We start from the raw sequence: 23,104 nt of genomic DNA on the forward strand, positions 1-23,104 counted from the left end.
ATGACACAGAGCATTAAAACTTCAAATACAAAATAAAGAGCAGATGAATTTCCTATTTAGCTGGAAAGATATTGTTTCCATATAATGTTGGTACTAATAAAAACAGAAAAGTAGAAATCCAGGAAGATGACAACAAAAAAGCTTCAAGCTGAAAAAAATCTTCCCCCATCCTTTATTCCTTTTATATTTCAGCTACTTTAAGAAATGTTCCACACATTTGTGTCACTTGTATACCAAATTCAAAAAAGAATACTGTTTCCCCATAATCTGAAGAGGTATCATTTTATATTAAGTTACTGATATAAGGACTAAAGTATTACATAAAAATATGTATATGTTAATAATGTTCCTTATATTATTATCTTGGTTAAATATGAAATATTTGAAATAAAGTGAAAACAGGATACATTTTATTATTACAGACACTTATTTAATACATCACACTGTGGAATCCAAGAACCATCTGGCAGGATTAAATGAGAAAATGTAAGATGGCTGTTTACTAATCTAATCAGCCCTTAGAAGCTGTTTTAAAATTCAAACTATTAGAAAGACAACATTTAGTCTAGAAAACTTGCTTTCCTTTGCTGAACATTAAAAGCAAATACAGTTGACCCTCAAACAGCAAAGGTTTGAACTGTGCAAGTTCACTTACATATTTTTTTCAATAAATATACTGGAAAATTCTTTAGAGATTTGCAACAATTTGAAAAAAACTCACAAGTGAATCGTGGAGCCTAGAAATAGTGAAAGAATTAAGAAAAGGTTACGTGTGTCATAAATGCATAAAATATATGTGGATGCTAGTCTTTTTATCATTTACCCTAAAGCATACACAAACCTATCATAAAAAGTAAAAATTTATCAACACTTACAGACTGTACACCATCTTTTCATTTTTCATGTCTGGTGTTAGGAATACATATAACATCCACAGTGTTCTGTATCCTATAAGACAATATTGACGTAGGTACTGACAGACAATTCATCTTGCAAAGAGTTGATGTAAACCTACAGTTTAGATAAACAACAGTCCAGTACTGTAAATGCATTATCTCTTCCTTATGATGGTCTTAATAACATTATCTTTTCTCTAGTTTACTTCATTGTAAGAATATAGTGTTAATACATATGACATACAAACTATGTATGTTTTATGTTCTCTCCAATTATTTATGTTCTCAGTAGGACTTTTGATCAAAAGTAGGCTACTGGTAGTTAATTTTGGGGGGACTCAAGAGTTGTCCCTAGATATTCAACCACAAGGGGGTCATGCCCATAATCCCCTTGTTGGTCAAGGGTTAACAGCATGGAACTCTATAGTAATGGGGATGCACCTGCCAAGCTAATATAGTGCAAAGCACTAGGCCTCAGGAGGGCTATGGGCCTTTTTTTTCCAACTTGTCTCCTTGCTTACTTTACTGGTTATTCCTAGGCTCTTTTGTACGAGCCACAAAACTAAGCAAATGCCTCCACCTAGTGGAATTAATATTTAATAGAAAAAAAAAACAATGAAGATTGTGGATTTGATTTACAAAAGAGAGATGATCTGACTGTAAGTTTTCATAAACATATTATTACTAAAGGTAAACATATGGGAAGAACTCTCAGCTAAACACTGAGACTGGGCTTTTTTCTAGAAGAACATAAATGGCTCATAGTCAACACGGTATTTGATATAATAAAGACCATTAAAAAGCTGCTGTATTAATTTCACATATAGACTAAACTGTGTTATTTCTGTGTGCCTACCTGGGCCACACAAAATCATCTGATAGCTCTGCACTCATCTACATTATTGTATATTGCAACAAATAACAAGATCTACTGCGAAAACAGAAAGCTGAAGTTGTTTGCCTCGCCAACCATTACCACTAGTAGAATCATAAATCATCTGTCCACTTTAAACGGTCAATTGTCTTTAAAGAAATTATCCTTAAAGAAACCTGAGAAACAAAGCATTTTTACTTATTCACATATTTATCACTAGTGGTGCTTTTCATTCCTTTATGTAGATCCAAGTTTTCTACTGATGTGATTTTCCTTCTATCTAAAAAACGTTAACATTTCTTGTAGCACAGGTCTGCCAAAAACTAATTATCTTACCTTTTGTTTGACTGAAAAATAGATTTCATCTTTATTTGTGAAAGACATTTTTGCTGCAATAGTATTCCAAATTGACCTTTGACCTTTCAGTGCTTTAAAGATGTCACCCCATTGCGCTATGCCTCGTATTACCTCTGAGAGGTGTTTTAGCCTTTCCTGATTTTACAGAATGTGTCTTTTCATTTTAGATTCCTTTAAGATTTTCTCTCTATCAATTATTTTCAGCAATTTTAAGATAGTTCTTGGATTGGTTTCTTTTATTCCACTTAGAATGCCAAGGAGTCTTGGCTCTATGGCTGTATAGTTTTTACAAGATTTGGAAACTTCTTGGTCATTATATTTTCAAATATATTTTACCCCCTACTTCCTTCTGACCCTGCTAGGATTCCACTTACATTTTTTGGAAAGGCAAAAAGATTTTCATTTTTTATAAAACTCTAATGGTTTTGACTATAACAGTTAATTTTCATAAAAAATAAGTGACTAGCCATGAATAATCCAAGAATATAAATAAGGCAGTAATCTTGTACTAATCGTCAATGCTTCTTTCCTCATGTGATCATGAGCCACTGACTTCTGGAGGCCAGCAGTTTGGAACAGGTTAACTATAAGGAGGCATCATGCAAAGCACAATGCAGAGATGGCTCAGCCTTAAAGAGCAGGCTTCCTTGCTACACAGGAACTGTACAACAACATGTGGCAAAGTGGAGCCACCCAAGCAGGCAGCAGATGTCTATGGAAGACTTAATTCGGATGACTATTCTTCTGGGACAGATTTTAGACATCTCTCAGCTGCTGAGAGAGACATTTGACCCTAACATGTGCAATGGAATTGTGCCTTCCAGTTGCCGCAGCCTTGGACCTTGACAGAGTTGGACTGGGACTACAGGGTTCCATCCTAGAAGCCCACAGTGCTGCCCAGGGTCCTACTGATTTATGGAAAGCTGCGTACAGATCTGTGGCCTGGCATGCACAATTCACTACCCAAATAGATTTGGGGCTGTACTGTCCCCAGTCTTGGGCCAGAGCCCATCCCCACCCCTAGCCTGGCTGCACCCCTGGGGCAAAGTGCCTCCCACACTGTTCCTCCAGTAAGGTGAGGGGTAGATGAGTATCAGAATTTGGTGTTATGTGGTGTGAACCAGAGTCCTAGCAGGTGAGACTGGAATAAGGGGCAGCCAGCATCTGGAGCATCCAGGTATTTCTCATCAAAAGGAAGGAAAGAAGGAAAAGGGAGCGAGAGAAGAAGGAGGTAAGGGAAAAAAGGATGAGGAAAGGGAGGGAGGGAGGGAGGGAGGGAGGGAGGAAGGAAGGAAGGAAGGATGGATAAGACCCAACTACCGCAGGAAGGGTGGGTGAATGGGTCTAGGGCCACTAGACCCTTGACACGGCCCATAGGCTACTGAGGCTTCTTTAGCTTTTGTGTCTTTTGTTATTATGTTGTTTATTGCTGGAAAAGAGTTACTATTAAACTCCAATCTTAGATTTGGTCAACCAAACCCACTGATTGGTTCTAATAGGGATCCAGTTTAATTTTCTTATATTCTCAGGGCAGGTAATCATACTGTCTTTATAATAATATCTGACTTCTTCCAAATATTTTTGACACCCTTCATTCATTATAGCATTGCTGCGGTCAAACTACCAATAAAAAGTTAAGATTACTCACAAATATTTTTTTATCATGTTTCTATTCCAATGCTACACTTTCAAATGTTTAACCACCAATTATGAAGTTTACAGGTGTGTACTATATACTCTTCAAGTTATAACATGAGTTTAGAATTTTATCCTATGCTTTTTCTGCATCTATAGAGATTATATTTCTTTTTAAACTTAATGTCATGAGAAAATATATGAAGCATTTGCCCAAGTTATGAATTCAGAAAAGAACAGACGGTGGTTTTAAAAGTCCCTGATTTCCCACCACAAAAAGTCTTTATTTCACATTCCCGTATGAAGGCTAAATTACCCAGTTTAGTCAGTCCAGGCAAGAAACAGATGACACATTTAAATGGAGTAACTGAACAAAATTGAGTGGCTGAGTTAATTAACAAAGGTATAAACAGGGTTAAGAGAAATCCTAAAGAGATAATGAAGCACCCCACAGCTAGCTACAGCAATAAGCTATTAACAACCACTAACTAGTCCAAATGAGGTAAGAGGAGGGAGCAGTTAATAGAGCTCAAGGAAACAGCTGTAGGACCCGACCCTAAATTGTAGTTTTTTTGGAAGAAAATATCCATGCTAACCTACAGCACAGTATAGAAGGAATCTGGGGAAAAGAACTGCCTAACCTCTCTCTTCCGGCTTCTAATATTTGCTAGTGCCTCTCATCAGCTGAATCCAACTGGCCAAAGGGAAAGGGGGCCCAGTTGAAACAGTCAACAGAAATCAACCTCTTGGGCCATAAAGCAAGTTGGGGTAGGACAGAAAACACCTCTCAAGGGCTAAGCAGAAAATATCTAATATAACCATGGAAAGAATTTCAGATTCAAAATAACATTTTCTACAAGCATAAGGATATTACTCCATTTTCTTTTAGGAATCACTACTGGGAATGCAAAGTCTAAAATCAAGCTGACCCATAGGTAAGTTGTTGACACTTTGAATTATTTTTTTTAATTTGAATTAAATATACAACATTTAAAATTAACCATTTTAAGTCCAGAGTCCAGTGGTATTAAGTACATTCATACCATTGTGCAATCATTGCCACCATCAATCACCAGAACTCTTTCCATCTTACAAAACTGAAACTCTGAACCAATTAAACAATAATTCCCATTCTCCCTTTCTCCCAGACCCTGGCAATGACATTCTACTCTGCCTCTGTGAATCTGACTACCTCAGGTATCTCATAAAAGTGGAATATTTTTTATCTCGTAAAAGTGAGAATTTTTAAAGACAAGACACAGTATTTGTCTTTTTCTGGTTGGATTATTTCACTTAGCATAATGTCCTCAAAGTTCATCTATGTTGTCGAATGTGTCAGAATTTCCTTCCTTTTAAAGCCTGAAAAATATTTCCTTGTAGATATGTAGCACATTTTGTTTATACATTGATCCTATCAATAGCTACCTAGGTTACTTCCATCTTCTGGTTATTGTAAATAATGCTCTATGAATATGAGTACTCAAATATCTGTTCTAGTCCCTGCTTTCAATTCTTCTTGCTGCATACAAATTGTGGGATTATATAGGAATTCTAACTTTAATTTTTTGAGAGGTTGTTCAACAGCAATCAACTGTTTCTACAATGACTGCACCATTACATACTGCCACCAGTGATGCAGTGTACCAATTTCTCCACATCCTTGCTAACACTTGTTATTTTCTGTGGTGGTTTTTATTTTTTTTACTATTATTTTTTTAATAGCTATCCTGGGGACACCTGGGTGGCTCAGTAGTTGAGTGTCTGTCTTTGGCTCAGGGCATGGTCCTCTGCCTATGTCTCTGCCTCTCTGTGTATCTCATGAATAAATAAATAAATCTTTAACAACAACAAAAACAGCTATCCTAAAGGATGAAAAATGGTGTATCGCTGTGGGGTGTTGGGTTTTTTTTCCAGTATAGTTGACGTACAATGTTACATTAGTTTCAGGTATACAATTTAGTGATTTGACAAGTTTATACATATGCTACATTCACCACAAGTGTATCAACCATCTGTCCCATTACATCACTATTACAACATCATTGACTATATTCCCTGTGCTGTGCCTTTTATTCTTGCGACTTATTCATTCCATAACTGGAAGCCTGTATCTCCCACTCCCCTTCACCCATTCTGTCCAACCCCCTCCACCATCCCCTCTGGCCACCATTAGTTTATTCTCTGTATTGATAGGTCTGATTCTGCTTTTTATTTTTTTTTAGATTCTACTTACAAGTAGAATCATATATTGTCTTTCTCAGTCTGATTCATTTTACTTAGTATAATATACTCTAGGTCTATTGATATCATCTAAAATAGCACAGTCTCATCTTTTTTATGGCTAAGTAATATTCCTCTGTGTGTGTGTGTGTGTGTGTGACATTTTCCTTATCCATTCATCTACTAAAGTTGCTTCATATCTTGGCTATCATACATTATGCTGCAATAAACATAGTGGTTCATATTTTTGAATTAGTGCTTTCATTTCTTTGGAAAAATACCCAATAGTGGAATTAATGGATTATATGATATTTCTATTTTTTAAATTTTTGAGGAATCTCCACACTGTTTTTCACAGTTGGTGCATCAATTTACACTCCCACCAACAGCGTAATAGAGTTCCTTCATCTCTGCATCCTTACCAACACTTGTTATTTCTTGTCATTTTGATTTTAGACATTCTAACAGGTATTGGGTGCTATCTTACTGTGGTTTTGATTTGCATTTCCCTGATGATTAGTAATATTGAGCATTTTTTCTTTTTTTTAAGATTGTATTTATTTATTCATGAAAGACACAGAGAGAGAGAGGCAGAGACACAGGCAGAGGGAGAAGCAGGCTCCATGCAAGGAGCCCAATGCGGGACTCGATCCCAAGTCTCCAGGATCACGCCCTGAGCCAAAGGCAGATGCTCAACCCCTAAGCCACCCAGGCATCCCAATACTGAGCATCTTTTCATGTGTCTACTGACCACCTGTATATCTTCTTTGGAAAAATGTCTTTTCAGGTCCTTTGCCCATTTTCAATCAGACTGGGGTTTTTCTTTTTGGTGTTACATAAATTCTTTATAGATTTTGTATATTAACCCCTTATCAGATGTATCATTTGCAAATATATTCTCCCATTCAGTAGGTTGTTTCCTTTACTGTGCAAAACCTTTTTATTTCGACGTAGTTCCAATAGTTTATTTTTGCTGTTTTTCTCCTTGTCTTAGGAGGCATATCTAGAAAAATTTTGCTGTGGCTGATGTCAGAGAAATTGCTAACTGTGCTCTCTTCTAGGATTTTTATGGTTGCAGGTCTCACATTAGGTCTCTGATCCATTTTGAGTTTATTTTTGTGTATGGTGTTAGAATGTGGTGCAGTTTCATTCTTTCATGTGTAGCTGTCCAGCTTTCTCAGCACCATGTATTGAAGAAACTGTCTTTTCCTCGTGTATATATGATTGTGGTTTTGATTTGCATATCTAATGATTAGTGACATTAAACATCTTTTGATGAGCTTTTGGACCTTTGCAATGTTCTTGGAAGAAATGTCCAAATTCTTTGCCAATTTTTAATTGAGTTGTTTGCTTTTGTGCTGTTGTAGAAGATCTTTATATATTCTAGATATTAACCCCTTATTAGATACATAATCTGCAAATATTTCTTCTGATTTTATGGGCTGCCTTCTCACTCTATTTGATAGCATACTTTGGTGTACAAAAGTTTTTAATTTTGATGTCATACAATCCAATCCAAATTATTCATCAATTATCATTTATTCTCAAAACTCTAAAATTCTACCACTATCTACTTAGGCGTTCATCTTTTCATTTGTCCAAATACACAGCTAATGGACATTATAATTTTGTGCTTATCTCCAACACAGAGAAATTTTTTTTTTATTATTCAACTGAGTATTTTATTCCCCCTCATTTTATGTATAATTTCTTTCTGGTAAGTTTATTAGCTAGATATTGAGCCTGCTGGAATTATTCTTTCATATTTTTTTTCTTTCATACAATTCTTTCTTATTTTCCTCATCTTGTTTTCACTATATTCCGGGTAATTATATCACCGTTAACTTCCAGATGATTAATTTGTCCTTTAAAAAGCATCCATGCTATTAGTTAGCCCTTTTAAAAATGTTATCAATTATGTTTTTAATTTCTAAGAATTCTTTCTTGCTCTCTGATTGTTCCCTTTTCACACCAGTTTATTATTTTACTTATTAATTTCATTGATACTAAAATGTCTCTGAGATAGAAAATTGGCATTATTGGGATGCCTGGGTGGCTCAGTAGTTGAGCATCTGCCTTTGGCTCAGGGCATGATTCCGAGATCCCGGATCGAGTCCCACATTGGGCTCCTCACAGGAAGCCTGCTTCTCCCTCTGCCTATGTCTCTGCCTCTCTCTGTTTCTCATGAATAAATAAATAAATAATTTTTTAAAAAAAGAAAATTGGCATTATTTAAAGTTCTCTCTGGGATTTAAATGTTTTGTTTCATCTGACATGAATTATCCTCCTTTAATGGATACCCTCCATAGTTGTAAGGTCTAGTCCCCTAACTGGACTCTCCTCTGAACAGATGAACTGTGGAAGTTGTGTGTAGAAGAGCAGAATATAGCAATGTACAGACTTCACTTGAGGATATGTGGGCCTGAAGAAGGAAGGAGAGTTGGGATATATCCCACTCTCTCCAACCCAACTGCCAAAATAAGAGGGGCTTGGCATAAAGGAATGACTGTTTCCAGATTTTATTCTCCTCTTTAGGACTTCTAACAGTATTTAGTCACTCTGTGCTTACTTCTTATCTCTCAGGCCTCTTTATTCCCTCCAGGTCTTCTTATTAGGCATGTACTTCATTTTCTTGAGAGAACAGTTCTCTCATTCATTCTTGGGTTAAATACTGCGAGCACATATGCTATGTATAGGGTGTACTTCTGGTTTAGCTATGTAGAATTAACTTATTTAATCAAACACAAGTTCATTCTTGCCCTTTGTATTATTATTATTGACTCTGACATTTCTCTAAATCTGTTTTATTCATTTTGGCCTATGTTTTCTCTATCTTGTCAGTCTGACACTATCTGCTTTCTAACTTACCAAAAATTTGCACAATTTCTGCCCCCCTAGAGTAGCATCATTTCTTGTTTCCTAGTGCTTTTAATGATTTATTTTCTTTCATATTGACATAGAAAATAGGTAGACAGATGATGGAAAATTAGGGAGGAGAGGAGAGGAGAGGAGAGGAGAGGAGAGGAGAGGAGAGGAGAGGAGAGGAGAGGAGAGGAGAGGAGAGGAGAGGAGAGGGAAGGGGGAGAGGATGGTTAGGTATATCCAGGGATCTACAAGTCTGCTGTCTCGCTTTAATTCTAGCCATACTTTTCTCTTTTTTTAATGTACTAAAAAATCCCTCTTTCCTCTATTTATATACCAAAACAAGCCATTCTCCCAGTGGAAGATTTGAATGATAAGCTACAAAGTGTCTGTTGAATTTAGTGACACATCCTTCATTTGTCACTATAGAAAAAAACAATTTCTATTGAATGATGAAGATGGCAACCAGCTTGCAGTGGGTTGAAAAGTGGAAGATGAGGAAATGAACACAATGATTAGTTTATGATTCATTCAAGAATAATAACTATAAGAAGGAATAAAATACAGATATGGTAGGGCAAGATAGAACTCAATGAGCTCAGAAACGGACTCGAATTAAAGGTGAAAGGAGCTAATCAGTACAGACAGTTCCCTAAAAGCATAAAAGGGAAGGGTGCAGAATGCAGGTAAATATCACCAATCAAGGGTATTAGCTGCAAACAGCAGAACTTACTGTCACCAGTACAAACCTAAAAAGAAACTATTAAAATATGAGAGCCCCCAAATCCCCCGAAAGTTGAGTTAAGCCTACAGAGCCAGAAACAACACTCAAAGCTACAGGAACTGTTTCAGCAAATGCTCCACTGTTGCCACTACTGAAAACAGATACTGTGACTCACCATTTGACTGAGGACATTAAACCCCAGAGCTTCTGCCACGGCATCAACTAAAGCGAAAAGCCTGCACCACCCATTCAATACCAAATGGATTCCACATGGTGCTTTCTTCTTCATGTTACTCTTCTCTAAAGAGCAGTCTCATGCAAGTGTGTGTCATTGGCAGTGCCAACATACCTGCAAAGATAACACCAGAAGCAACGGAAGCGAAAAAGTTAGTTTCCATCTCCACCTTAGGAAGGTGGGACTTAGAGTTTCTCAAAAACCTTATAATGATAATGAGGGTTCAAAATGAGGACATACTCAGGAAGCAGACAGACAGACAATACACATGGTAGAGTCTATTAAGAGGAGGTAAGAAAGAGTGGATGCACAGAAATTAAAGTAGTTTTATAAGTTTTATGCTGGAAAACTGAAGAGGGTTTCAGCTCTTGAACCTTTGTTGACTTTGAGGGTCAACAAAGTCATCTAAGAGTCAAAAGTCTGAAGAAAGTAGAGAAGGTATTTTAAAAAAACAAGTTATGAAACAAACCAACAAGAAATATCAAGAGGCAACTCACAGAAGAAATGAAAATGGACAGGAAACATATAAAGATGATCAACCACACTAAAAATAAGAGAATTTAAAATTAAAACAATGAGTTTTTTCTACCTATGATATTGGCAAAAAATGAAAGGGTTGACAATATCAAGTACTCGTGATGGCCTGAGGAAAAAGATGACTCATACATTGCTGGTGGGAGAGTAAATGACTACTCAAGAGGGCACTTCAACCATCTCCATTATGACCCACCAATTCCACTTTTTGATAGATTTACACCTGCACATAAAGAGGATGTACCAAAGATGCTCATTTCACTGTTGTTCATGATACTGTATAATGAAAACAAAGTTCTAAAGAACCAACCTAAGTAACAAATTCAATGCAGCAATTTATAAAGAATAGGGAGATCTATATAGAGTGACATTAAAAGATCTCCAAGACTTAATGTCAATTTTTTAGGTTACAGAGATATAAAAATTACCCTTTAAGTAGAAAATAACAAAGAACGGTATACGTATTTACATATAATAAAAATATATATAATTTTTTGAAGACTATTCATATAAATACAAGAGGAAGGATATTGGGTTGAAGTACAACACTTGCTGCTGCAGCGTGGCTCAGAACCACAACAAATACTCATCATCTCCTACCTCCACCATCTATGCTGGATTTCCCTCACATTGAACTAATACCGCTGCTAAGCGTCAGTAGCATAACTTGTGGTATGAACAAGACCTCATTCTGGAGAAGTCATCATTCCCTTTTTAAGCCCTGGTTGCTACACTGGTCCATTTACCACCACAAGAGGCATCCAAGTGAATCACCAGACTCTCAAACACATTCTTTCATTATTTATTGTAATACAGCCCTAACCTTCCTGACAGTTGGGGTCCATTACTCTTGCCAAAATAATGACTGTCTTCTTGCCTCCAGATTCCTAGACAAGGAGCCTAAAGATCCCAAGCAGGAGTTGTAACTTAAAATTCAGTGGGACTCTCACTAAGTCACCTGATGGGAGTATTTCCTGATTTGGTATTGTAAATAGCACTCCAATCAGTCGTTAAGGGTTATCTTAGAACTTCTTGCTTGCTGTCCCTTGATCTGTAGCAGAACTAATATGTTCTTTGAGATCTGTAGACCACTAGCCTTGAGGCGTGAAAGATCAAATTCTCCCAGAAAATAAGGCCTGACTACATCAGAAAACAGCTGCTATGGATGCCAGCAAGTCTATTTAGGGTCATGCTGTCAAACGACTTACTGCCTGGGCACCTATTCCTCTGCACACAACCTCCCTCCCTTTTCTGACATTTTCCCCTTTAAAGCCCTCTGGCTTTGCCAGGAAGATGAAGATGGCCTTTGAGACATTTGTCCATGTTCCCAGGTTGTTGACTTTCCACAAGGGACCTTTCATTTCCCACCATCAGTTGTCTCTCAAGTATTGGTTTTTCTAGTGGCGAGCAGCTAAATTGTAGTTTAGAATTTGTTCTCTTCCAGTGAGAGTACCAGGACAATTAACCCTATAGAGCCACAGTGAAGAAAGGAAAACAAATTCCCCAAGTTGGTCATTGGGAATGATGGTAAGATGCTTTATCCTATTAGTTCCCAGATCAAGGAAACAAACCTAAACGCAAAGGTCTTTAATTCAAAGTATTAAATGGCACTCCATCCCCTTAAACTATCATCCACAAATTGGCACTTCAGTTGTGCTTTCAGCAACTCATTCCAATGATCCATTTGCTGGCAGCTCTGAATGTTTCAGAATATATTATGAGATATGAATCACATAGATAGGTTCTTATTCCCACAGCTCCTTTGTTTTAAAATAGGTCCTTGGTCTGACACAATGTTATGTGGAACCCTGTGCCTGTGAATCAAATATTCCATAAGCCCCCATCCATAGATTCAATGCAATTTCTATCAAGATTCCAATGGCAATTTTTTTACAGAAGTAGAAAAAAAATCCTAAAATTTGTATGGAATCACAAAAGGCCCCAGATAGCTAAAACAAGCCTGAGAAAGAACAATAAAGTGGGAAGCATCACACTTCCTGATTTCAAGCTATATTTTAAAGCCATGGCAATCAAAAAAGAATGGTACTGGCACAAAAGCAGGCACAGAGATCAATAGAATAGTATTGAGAAACCAGAAATAAACCCATTCATACACAGTAAATTATTATTTGACAAGGGAGCCACGAATACTCAATGGCAAAGATAATCTCTTCAGGGGATCCCTGGGTGGCTCAGTGGTTTGGCGCCTGCCTTCGGCCCGGGGCGTGGTCCTGGGGTCCTGGGATCGAGTCCCACGCTGGGCTCCCTGTGTGGGGCCTGCTTCTCCCTCTGCCTGTGTCTCTGCCTCTGTCTCTGTGTCTTTCATGAATAAATAAATAAAATCTTAAAAAAAAAGATAATCTCTTCAATAAATGGCATTGGGAAATTGGATATTCATATGTAAAAGAATGAAATTAGCTCAAAATTAACTCAAAATGAGTTAAAGACTTAAATGTAAGACCATAAATGATAAAACTCCTAGTGGAAAACATAAGGAAAAAGTTCCTTGATATAAGTCTCAGGCACAATTTTTGGGATACGGCACCTAAAGCATAAACAACAAAATAAATAATAAGTAAAAGATACATCAAAATGAAAGCTTCTGCACAGTGAAAGAAACAATCAACAAAATGAAAAGGCAAGCTATGGAATGAGACAAAGTATTTGCAAATCCTATACCTGATAAGGGGTTAATGCTCAAAATACACAAAGAATTCATACAACTCAATAGCAGAAGAATAAATAATCCAATTTTTTAAATGCACAAAAGACCTGAATAGACATTTTCCAAAGAAGGTATTCAAATGGCCAACAGATACATGAAAGGAGGCTCAACATCACTCATCATCAGGGAAATGCAAATCAAAACTACGATGAGATATCATCTCACACCTGTTAGAATGACTATCATCAAAATGACAAGAGATAACAAATACTGGTGAAGATGTGGAAAAAAGGGAACCCTTGTCATTGTTAGTGGGAATGTAAACTGGTACAGGTACTATGGAAAACTGTGAAAGTTTTTCAAAAAAATGTAAAATACAACTGCCACATGATCCAGCAATTCCACTTTTGAGTATATATATGTGAAGGAAACAAAATCACTCTGCCAAGGAGATATCCACACCCCATATTCATTGCAGCATCATTTATAATAGCCAAGAAATAGGAAAAACCTAAGTGTCCATCAACAGGTCAATGGATAAAGGTAAGTGGATAAAGAAAATATGTCATGTATTAGAATACCATTCAGCCAAAAACAGATGGAAATCCTGCTATTTGAGACAACATGCATGGACCTTGAAGGCATTTTCCTAAGTGAAGTATGTCAGAGAAAGACAAATACTTCATGATACCAATTATATATGGAATCTAAAAACAAAACAAAACTCATAAAGAGATCTGATATATAGTTACCAGAGGAGAGATGTGGGAGAATCGGATGAAATAAATCAAAAGGTACAAACTTCCAGTTATAAGAGAAACAAGTACTGGGGAGGTACTATACAATATTTTAACTATAATAAATATTGCTGCATGGCACATTTAAATGTTTCTAAGAGAGTAGATCCTAAGAATTTCATCACACACACACACACAAAAAAAAACATTTTTTTCTTGTATCTATATGAAATGATGGGATGTTAACTTATTGGGATAACCATTCTGCAATAGATGTCAATAAGTCATAATGCTGTACATCTTAAACATATAGTGGTATACCTATACCAATATACAATTATAATATACAATTATATCTCAGGACAACTGAAAGGAAAAAAATATTCCATAAGGCCTTAGATAGTATAGCTGGCATGTGTCTGTACACAGAAAAGGTCAACCCATTTCTACCATATATGTCTCTTCCTACCAAATTGAACTGTTGGCCCTTCCAAAATGGAAGGAGTCCAACATAGCCAATTTTCCACCAAGTGGTTGGTTGGTCACCTTGAGAAATGGTGCTCTATCACAGGATTGGCCTTGATTGCTGACAGGCTGGACACTCAGAGTTAGCAGGAGCTAGATCAGCCTTGGTAAGTGGGAGCACATGCTAGGGGACTGCTGCATCGCCCCATCTCTGCTACTATAGGCCCTTCTTCCATGTGCCCATCATGCCAACACTAAGGTAGTAAATGAAAGAGGCTGGCTGACTGCAACTGGATATGTCTTTGTGTCTACCTGGTTGTTTATGCCTCTTCTATGGTAGGCACATTGTAACCGCTTCCACATGTGCAACCACATTTGTTTCTGGCATTTACTAGTACCTGTCTGTCCTTATATAGTCTAACTTTGTGCCACATCTCTGTTCACAGAAAGTAGATGACCGCTGAAAAGATATTGCCTTACCATAATTTTTAAAGACCACACCTAGATGACGCTATAGTGCAGCTACAGTCCATTTTCAGCTTGCACCCACATTCCAAATGTCTCATTTACACACCAAACTCAGACTTCCTTCCTCTTGTAGCCAGTTATAAGAAAGTCTCCACATAGCCACATATATAAGCTGCAAAAAAAAAGGTGCATTTCCAATAGCTGTGAAAACCTGGGATCTAGACTCCTGCTTATGCAGCTGGCACACCTGCTTTGTTCCCACTCATGCTCTATCCCAGATGCGCTACACCTCCATCTAATAATTTTTGCTGGGCCTGCCTGGCCTTATGACTTGGTGGATCTGAAAGAACTCAGCTCATTATGGGCAGCTCCAAGTGCATGGCCCCTTGTTGATTCCATGGCCAGCTGCTCTATTTTTATCAGAACCCAGCAGTATGCCAGGAGTTTCTGGTATGTAATTCTCTTTCTTATGGACATATAATTCTCCTCTGCATATGTGGACCTGCACTCAGTCTCTCCTGATCCCCTGCTTGCTGGCTATGATGCACTGCTTTACATTAATGCTGTTGCTATATCGTGTCCCTTTCCTATAACAAACTATAGATTTGTAAACATTGTCATTTTGGGTTCTGTGAGTCTTTTGTCAATTAAAGACTGCTCAACCATCACTGCTAGTGCTAAAACCGAGAAAGTCAAATACTGAAAACAGATTATTTACTGATAAATGTTGCTGAGGTTTTTCAACAAAACTACCACTTTGATTAATATACCATTCAATTGTAAAGACTTCTCTTATAGTTGTTTGGTTAATCAGTAGCTTTTGGTTTTGTTTTTGTTTTTGTTTTTTAATCAGTAGCTTTTGAAAAAATGTTTTATTGTAAAATAAAACATAGATACAGAAGCCCATACAAAAGATGTGACAAACAGAATTTAATGTTATTATAACATACACCCTTGTAACCACCATTCCAGTCAAGAAATAAAATTTGCTAGGCATCTCAGGAGCTCCTCCATATAGCCCTTCCTAACTACTACTGTTTTTCCCCTAAAAGTAGCCACTCTTCTGACTTTTATAATAATCACTTCTTTGCATTTCTTTATAGTTTTATCGGCCAAGTGTGTATCCCTAGATACCAGTTTAGTCCTGCCTACCTTTTAAAATTTCATGTTTCTTCTAAATTTCTCTTAATTTACATCTACCCTCCCCCCAATCCCTTTCCTATGTAAGGAAGAATATGTGTGGTCTGATCTATAGTTTCCTACCATCTGGTTTTGCTGATTGTATACTCATGGTGTAGTTCAATGTGTTTCTTTGTCTTCTCTATGTCCTGAAAGGCAGCTGGATACAGAAACTTGATCAGATTTAGGTTTGAGGTCTTTAGCAAGGTTATTAATGGTATTTTGCTTTTTACACACCGATGTCAAGCTTTCTCCTTTTGTGACATTAGTAGCTGTGAATCCTCAATGTTACCAATCCCTATATTGACATCATCTTAATTTTTTTCTAGTGTTCTTTCTATAACACATTAATTAGGAAGGACCTATTATTAAACTGGGTTATTGCATATTGATAACAAATTTGTATCCTTTATATCTGAAAGTCGGATTTGCAGGGTATAAAATCGCTATATCATTGGTTCATATTCTCTTCCCTTGAGCATCTTAAATAAGTAATTCTAATTTGTTTAGCATAAAATATATTTAAAAATCTGATAATTTAATTTCTTTTAACCTATAAGTCACATGCTATTTATATCTTAAAGTCCAAATGACTTTTTGTCTTTTTCTTTAAAGTTCATATAATTTTACTAGATATATCATGGTAATACCTGTTTAAATTCTCAGGTACAGAGTGTATTCCTCCAATATGTCATTTTGAATCTTTTTTATTGTTTATTTCAAGAAAATTCTGAATTATACTTTCTAGGATTTCTTCTGTTCCTTTGCCCTCATTTACTTCTTCAGGGACTCCTATTATCTATATGCCACACGTTTTTTTCTACCTTCAATAATTGTCAATTTTGCTTGAATTCTTTATCTCTTATTTTTTTATTTAAAATTCTCCTCCTTGGGCAGCCCCGGTGGCGCAGCGGTTTAGCGCTGCCTGCAGCCCTAAAGTGTGAGTGTGATCCTGGAGACCCAGGATCGAGTCCCACATCAGGCTGCCTGCATGGAGCCATGGAGCCTGCTTCTCCCTCTGCCTGTGTCTCTGCCTCCCTCTCTCTCTCTCTCTCTCTCTCTCTCTCTCTCATGAATGAATACATAAAATATTTAATAAAAAATAAATAAATAAAAAATAAAATTCTCCTCCTGTTAATCATCTATGTCTTTGGGAAATCATCTACTCTGTTTATCCATTCTCATGTTCCTTCTAGTTAGTTTTTATTTCTAAAGATTTTTTTTTTGTTCCTAATTACTTCCTGAATTCTGTTCCCTCATTTCTGAACACTTTCATGTGTGTATCATTGTCTTAATGTCTTTTAGTTTGTACTCAAAAAGAAGGTCATGGTTTTGTTAGGGAGATAGGGATGCTATTTTGCTCCTTACCCTCTTCTATCTTATAAATTTGAATGGGCTTCAACCTCAATGCTTTTCTATGGCTCGTGTTTGGTTCTCCTGGGCATTTAGAAGAAACTGTGGCTTATAGAACTTCCCTCTTATTTTATATCCATATGGTGTTCAAAGCTTTGGCACTTGCTTTCTATTTTTTTTTTTCTTTTTCTATCCTGTTATCTTCTCTTTCTCTTTCAAATTTTGTCTCTACTATCCCCATCCATCTCAATGTTGATTCCACTCCTAACAGTGTGGAGCACTTCCCAGCTATGGAAGGTAGTTTCAAGAGTTACTGGCTATTTGGCTATAGCTCCTTCAGAGCTCGCCTAGGAACCTACATACTCAAGAATGGCCAAAACCCTCCCACTTCCAGCTGCTGTTTTCAAAGCGGACCATTCCACTACCACTGAATAGCTAGCTGATGACTACTTTGCTGTTTCTTGTTTAGAGGTGCTTTAGACGGCCCATTGTCTTCTCTGCTTTTCAACTACATGGATGCCAATACCTTTTCAATGTTATGGCTATGGATGATTTCTCCCCATCTGCTTTAAGGCTGGGGTTCATAGAAATAACTCTCACCTAGCTTTGTTAAATGTTATTCAAGTGTTTTTGGTTTTGCTTACCCAACTGCTCTTGGCCTGTGGATCATCCCATTCTCCCTGTATCCTCCTACTTTTCTCAACCCCCTTATCATTGTTCTTGTGAGCACCACCTCCATACTTACACCTTAAGTAATGGTTGTTCTCCGGCAGTTTGTCATAAGCCCCCTGCCTCATCTCATTTTCCACACTCTATTGGGAATCTTCCCTGCCTCCACTCTTATCTCTTCCAGCAGTAGCTTTTGAAGTCAATACAAGCACCAAATAAAAATGGAGCATACTTTAATTACAAAGAATACAGATTTTTAGGGCACTGTTTGAGACACAATTGAGACACTGAGGATGATACTAGGGTCACAGCATTTAAAATTTATCATTAGGATAAAGTTTCAGAAGTACTGTGGATATGGCATTCTGGATTCAGTTTCACTCCCTGATCATCAGAATTCATGTCCATGAAGAATTAGATATTTTACTTATAGATAAGTACCTCGGCATTCAAATTGGCAAAGAAGTCAAACTCTCCCTCTTCGCCGATGACATGATACTCTACATAGAAAACCCAAAAGCCTCCACCCCAAGATTGCTAGAACTCATACAGCAGTTTGGTAGCGTGGCAGGATATAAAATCAATACCTAGAAATCAGTGGCATTTCTATACACTAACAATGAGACTGAAGAAAGAGAAATTAAGGAGTCAATCCCATTTACAATTGCACCCAAAAGCATAAGATACCTAGGAATAAACCTAACCAAAGAGGTAAAGGATCTATACCCTAAAAACCATAGAACACTTCTGAAAGAAATTGAGGAAGACACAAAGAGATGGAAAAATATTCCATGCTCATAGACTGGAAGAATTAATATTGTGAAAATGTCAATGCTACCCAGGGCAATTTACACGTTTAATGCAATCCCTATCAAAATACCATGGACTTTCTTCAGAGAGTTAGAACAAATTATTTTAAGATTTGTGTGGAATCAGAAAAGACCCCGAATAGCCAGGGGAATTTTAAAAAAGAAAACCATATCTGGGGGCATCACAATGCCAGATTTCAGGTCGTACTACAAAGCTGTGGTCATCAAGACAGTGTGGGACTGGCACAAAAACAGACACATAGATCAATGGAACAGAATAGAGAATCCAGAAGTGGACCCTGAACTTTATGGTCAACTAATATTCGATAAAGGAGGAAAGACCATCCACTGGAAGAAAGACAGTCTCTTCAATAAATGGTGCTGGGAAAATTGGACATCCACATGCAGAAGAATGAAACTAGACCACTCTCTTTCACCAGACACAAAGATAAACTCAAAATGGATGAAAGATCTAAATTTGAGACAAGATTCCATCAAAATCCTAGAGGAGAACACAGGCAACACCCTTTTTGAACTCAGGCACAGTAACTTCTTGCAGGATACATCCACGAAGGAAAAAGAAACAAAAGCAAAAATGAACTATTGGGACTTCATCAAGATAAAAAGCTTTTGCACAGTGAAGGATACAGTCAACAAAACTCAAAGACAACCTACAGAATGGGAGAAGATATTTGCAAATGACGTACTGGATAAGGGGCTAGTTTCCAAGATCTATAAAGAATTTATTAAACTCAACACCAAAGAAACCAAACAATCCAATCATGAAATGGGCAAAAGACATGAACAGAAATCTCACAGAGGAAGACATAGACATGGCCAACATGCACATGAGAAAATGCTCGGCATCACTTGCCATCAGGGAAATAGAAATCAAAACCACAATGAGATACCACCTCACACCAGTGAGAATGGGAAAAATTAACAAGGCAGGAAGCCACAAATGTTGGAGAGGATGCGGAGAAAAGGGAACCCTCTTACACTGTTGGTGGGAATGTGAACTGGTGCAGCCACTCTGGAAAACTGTGTGGAGGTTCCTTGAAGAGTTAAAAATAGACCTGCCCTATGACCCAGCAATTGCACTGCTGGGGAGTTACCCCAAAGATACAGATGCAATGAAACACCGGGACACCTGCACACCCCGATGATTCTAGCAGCAATATCCACAATAGCCAAACTGTGGAAGGAGCCTCGGTGTCCATCGAAAGATGAATGGATAAAGAAGATGTGGTTTATGTATACAATGGAATATTACTCAGCCATTAGAAATGACAAATACCCACCATTTGCTTCAACGTGGATGGAACTGGAGGGTATTATGCTGAGTGAAGTAAGTCAATCGGAGAAGCACAAACATTGTATGTTCTCATTCATTGGGGGAATATAAATAATAGTGAGAGGGAATATAAGGGAAGGGAGAAGAAATGTGTGGGAAATATCAGAAAGGGAGACAGAACATAAAGACTCCTAACTCTGGGAAACGAACTAGGGGTGCTGGATGGGGAGGAGGGCGGGGGGTGGGGGTGAATGGGTTACGGGCACTGAGGGGGGCACTTGACGGGATGAGCACTGGGTGTTAATTCTCTATGTTGGCAAATTGAACACCAATAAAAAATAAATTTATTATTACAAAAATAAATAAATAAATAAAGATAAGTACCTCTATGTACCTACCGAAGGAAAAATGTAGAAGTCCTCTTAAGCAGAGAGAAATTAATTTATGCTAATTTTTCTCCTATTGAATCAACAAAAGACAACAGCTGATTCTGAAATGCATGAAATAATATATTTTATAGGGATCATCTACTCTGTACCTGATCCAATAAATACTGGGAAAATGCAATAAATACTGGTTGGTTATTAGGTGGCTTACTGTATAATAAATTGTGCTACTGGATTTTTCCTGAAATCTCACTTAATCAGTGTCTGCTACATAAGATTATGTCCAAAAGGTTTTGTTTGTGTGATTTCTATTTTCTAAATAATAGAAAGATAATCTCAAAATAAAACCCTGACATTGCTAGTCTCTACAAGTTATTTAGCCATGACTACAATGCATTAGTCAGGGAAATTTAGAAATAATTCTAAAAACATCCTTTGATTCCTTATCTGGAAAAAGCAATTCAATAGCCCTTTTGGTTCTCTACTGGCCACAGGCAACCACCAGTGAAATGAAGGGATAAATGTGTTTATTCAAAATGGAAAAACTACCAAGAAAGAATCTGTAAAATCACAGTGCGAAAAATTTTGCCAAAATTTTTTAAGTATTTTTATATCCATTTAATGATTGGTTTAATCAGTTTAAGGTAACACTAACTCCTAGAATAAAGGAGCTGTTATTTGAATTACTGTTATTTGGGTTAGCAGAGTTAAATCTAATTGCTGATACTGTTATAAATGTCATGGTTTATAGGTATCATCCAGTAAAATGAGCAAAGCACAGTAGACAGAGAATGAAGAGCCTCTTTTATTCTCCTTAACCTATCTTACCCCTCTCCAACTCATCAAATAGTTAACTGGTACAGGTCTTCATTTTTATTGCATACGTCCCTTCCTTCCTACTCTTATTTTAGAATATATGCTGCCAAAGTGAGCACCTTCCTTCCTAATCCTAATCATATATAAAAAAAAAAAATTGTGGTTAGTATATACGTATACTACCTGTACACTTACAGAGATTTAAGATGTTAAATGATAATACAGAAGTTAGGATCATCGTAGGCAAACTCAAAGAGATAATTAAAAAGAATAAAAGCACAATTTACAAAAATATCACAAGATTAATGGAAACCAGCATAGGATGATGTAATATTGTTGGGCTAGTAACAGTGGGAGGTCACTAACACCATTAGGCCCTAAAAGGAGATGGAGAGGAAACAGTTCCTAGAACAGAGAATGCTGCCAGCACCAGGAAAGAATGCTGTAGTTGATGGAATAAGGAGCTGGCCAAACCTAAGAAATGCAGCCACTTCCAAGCCACAACCAGTAGGAAGATGAGAGGTAATAAATTCTCTAACACCTCTCTTCCTGCCCTCTGATCTCATATTGGCTGAAACAAAGCCAAAGCCAAAGAAAAAGAGCCTGGTTAAAGACTGCAAAGGACAGCTTCTAGGAACACACATAAGGTGGAGAAGAATACAGAATGCAGCAAAGATAATATGGCCACTTTGTATGTGAGGCGTTGGTAATAACTTTTACTGAAATCAACTGAAAACTTATAGCCAGAGAATAATATTCTATATAACAGAAGAGTAACTGTAAGTTAATAAACACTTGGAAAATGTTTGCTGAATAAATAAAAGTTAGACTGAACTGCAAGTACAATTCTAAAATCAGATGACTAGAACTGATTCTTAAATTCCTAGAATCAAGGCACTATCTACTACAGTAGGCTCCCACCGAAGGTTTATTGATTAGATGGTTGGATGAATACATGGATGCCTAGATGGACAGATGGCTATAGAGATAACTCATAAATTTTTACACACATAACCTTGAATGTTATCTAATCCAGGCCCTTCAATATGCGGAGGAGGAAATGGAGTTTCAAACTGGTTAAAACACAATACAGAATTAGAACCCAAATCTTATGACTCTAGGCTCTTCTGACTAAAATTTGCCGTCTCTCATTTACCATTTAAAATTTGCTTCTTTCACATCAAAGTCAATTACTGATGACCAAAACACACATACACACAAACACACACAGTGTAAAAGAATCACCTCACGAAGTGTGATCCATAATCCATGGCACATATCTGCTGTAGCATCCATACTACTGAACCAATCCTGAAGAGTCCACTTGTCTCTAAGTGAGAAATGAACTTGCTTCCACAGGAAGTATTTGAGAATATAAGTCCCCAGAGCAAAGGACACTTAAAATTTTTCATTACCCAATCCAAAATATATATACTTGCCTTATTAATTAAACCTTTATCTTCTATGAAAGTACAGTAAGAGTAAGCTAAGCCAGACCAAATTTTAAGTAAATTTCCTTATAATTTCCCCAAATACAGCTACAATTTTCCATTGTAGAGACCTTTAAAGTTCTGATTGATGAAACAAAAAAGTATTAATTTCTCAGTCCTAATTAACATTAATATTTTTTTAATTCTTACATGTAGAACTCTACCTTAAAAAAAAATTGAAACCCTGCTTAATGATACTAGGCTTAAGCTTAACAATTTTTCACATGTGATATGAAGATAATAAACATCTTAATCAAATAAAATTATCTATATTTCATTGGTGTTTATTTAGACATGCAAATATGTGGATGCAAACATTGTTTAGTACCATTACCTTTCAATCTTCATTTTAGAGTCTTAGATGCGAGGCATTCATGACTTTAAACATACTAACTATATAAAATATCAAAAATCTTGTCTGATCAAAAATCAAAAG

The 23,104-nt window shown here is 36.9% G+C and overlaps 1 protein-coding gene across 6 annotated transcripts in view; it reads right to left on the bottom strand.

The window, feature by feature from the left end:
* CFAP299 (cilia and flagella associated protein 299) overlaps window positions 1–23,104 on the bottom strand; it is a 581,386-nt gene that overhangs the window by 555,954 nt on the left and 2,328 nt on the right. For 2 of the 6 annotated variants that reach the window (XM_038582318.1, XM_038582315.1), the window contains one exon: window positions 9,744–9,917. The exons of the other annotated variants lie outside the window; for them this stretch is intronic. In XM_038582318.1, the coding sequence (XP_038438246.1) occupies window positions 9,744–9,857 (114 nt within the window). In that variant the 5' untranslated portion in view covers window positions 9,858–9,917. Of the gene's footprint in view, window positions 1–9,743; window positions 9,918–23,104 lie in introns of those variants that run through there. 6 annotated transcript variants of the gene reach the window in all.

This window comes from Canis lupus, chromosome 32, assembly GCF_011100685.1.
Source record: "Canis lupus familiaris isolate Mischka breed German Shepherd chromosome 32, alternate assembly UU_Cfam_GSD_1.0, whole genome shotgun sequence".
In the NCBI taxonomy this organism is placed as follows: Eukaryota; Metazoa; Chordata; class Mammalia; order Carnivora; family Canidae; genus Canis; species Canis lupus.